Genomic DNA, 1879 nt, shown 5'->3' on the forward strand with positions numbered 1-1879 from the left:
AGCTGATGGTGTTCCGCAACGTGGGTCGGCCGCCGGAGGAGGAGGACGCGGAGGCCGCCCCGGAGCCGGGACCCTCGGAACTCCTGTGTCCCCGGCACCGGTGTGCCCTGGACCCCAAGGCCCTGCCGCCGGGGTTGGCGCTTGAGCGGACCTGGGGCCCGGCGGCTGGACTAGAGGCGCAGTTGGCGGCTCTGGGACTCGGGCAGCCGGCAGGGCCAGGGGTCAAGACGGTCGGTGGGGGTTGCTGCCCGTGCCCGTGTCCCCCGCAGCAGCCCCCTCCACAGCCCCAGCCGCCTGCTGCCGCCCCGCAGGCCGGGGAGGACCCCACGGAAACGAGCGACGCGCTGCTGGTCCTGGAGGGATTGGAATCGGAGGCCGAGAGCCTGGAAACTAACAGCTGCTCGGAAGAGGAGCTCAGCAGCCCGGGCCGTGGAGGAGGAGGGTGCAGCCGGCTTCTGCTGCAGCCCCCAGGCCCTGAATTACCCCCAGTGCCCTTCCCGCTGCAAGACTTGGTCCCTCCAGGGCGCCTGAGTAGAGGGGAGCAACAGCACCAACCTCCCCCGCCTCCGCCTCCTCCTGTGCCCCTCCGGCCACTCGCGGGCCCCTCTCGGAAGGGCTCCTTCAAAATCCGCCTCAGTCGCCTCTTTCGCACGAAGAGCTGCAACGGTGGCCCCGGCGGTGGGGATGGGACCGGCAAGAGGCCTTCTGGAGAGCTGGCTGCTTCAGCTGCGAGCCTGACAGACGTGGGAGGCTCTGCGGGCCGTGAGCTGGACGCGGGGAGGTGAGACCGGCTTGGGGGACAAACTTCCTTTTCTTGTTTCGTTCCCCTTTTTTCTTCTGCTAACACGAAACTTGGGACTAAAGGTGGTGACATCTTGCATTAGGTAAAGCTAACTGTGGAAACATTTCACTCGTAAAGAGTTAACATTCCATGACACTTAGCTGGTTAGCATCTCTTGCTGGGAGATGATTTGAAACCATCCTACCACCTTCACGCTGTCCTGGCTTTTTACGTTCTTCTGAGGTGTCTGTCTACCATTATTTCTGGCAGAGAGCTTGCTGGAAATGTTTGGCCTTTGGGGCAAAAAGCTGCTGTCTCATCTTGGCCACCTTGCTTATTATTCTCTGTGTACCAGCACACCCCCCCCCCAACTCACACATACACATGAGATGAGGAACTTGTGCAGTTGTAGGCCAGCTATCAGTTGGGCATCTCATTTCAAATTTTTTAACATTTTCCTGGTTGTTTCCTTTGATGTACTTGTTATCTTGAGCCTGTGTGCTGACTACTGTTTGTGAGAATAGAAAATAGCTTTGCTTTCTCTGAAGCCAGTATGAGAATTCTGAGTGAGGTATAGACATTGGTACATGAATTCTAGGCCAATTGATGAAAACTCCAAACTTAGACATTAAGTTTTTTCCTGCATTTCTGAAGGGTAGGCTGATCTTTGACATCCAGTGTTAGATCTGTAGTGTCAGTTTAGAAAGCTTTCAACTTTTGTGTCATTGAAATGAGACTTCCCCTGTGGTAACTGCTGTTGTGATTTGTACTCCTGAAAATTCTTAGAAAGGTTGGAATTGGTTTTGGTGTGGCTTATGTGATGGATTCTTGAGACGTACTGGCAGCTACAAACCAAAAGTAAAGAACAAGTGGACTGTGTAAATTGATAACCTTACTGTGCACTAGAATCATTGGGGAGCGGGCCGGCCCGTGGCTCACTCGGCAGAGTGCGGTGCTGATAACACCAAGGCCACGGGTTCGGATCCTATATAGGGATGGCTGGTTAGCTCACTGGGTGAGCGTCGTGCTGACAACACTAAGCCAAGGGTTGAGATCCCCTTACCGGTCATCTTTTTTAAAAAAAAAAAAAAAAAAAAA

At 54.8% G+C, this 1879-nt stretch overlaps 1 protein-coding gene across 1 annotated transcript in view; it reads left to right on the top strand.

Annotated features, from left to right (window-relative positions):
- Nucleotides 1–5: 5 nt before the first annotated feature.
- The window catches only part of SOCS7 (suppressor of cytokine signaling 7), a 36311-nt gene continuing 34437 nt past the window's right edge, over nt 6–1879 (top strand). Inside the window, 1 exon segment of the mRNA XM_008570981.1 lies at nt 6–781. Coding sequence (XP_008569203.1) covers nt 6–781 — 776 coding nt within the window.

This window comes from Galeopterus variegatus, unplaced genomic scaffold (genome assembly GCF_000696425.1).
Source record: "Galeopterus variegatus unplaced genomic scaffold, G_variegatus-3.0.2 Scaffold649, whole genome shotgun sequence".
NCBI lineage: Eukaryota > Metazoa > Chordata > Mammalia > Dermoptera > Cynocephalidae > Galeopterus > Galeopterus variegatus.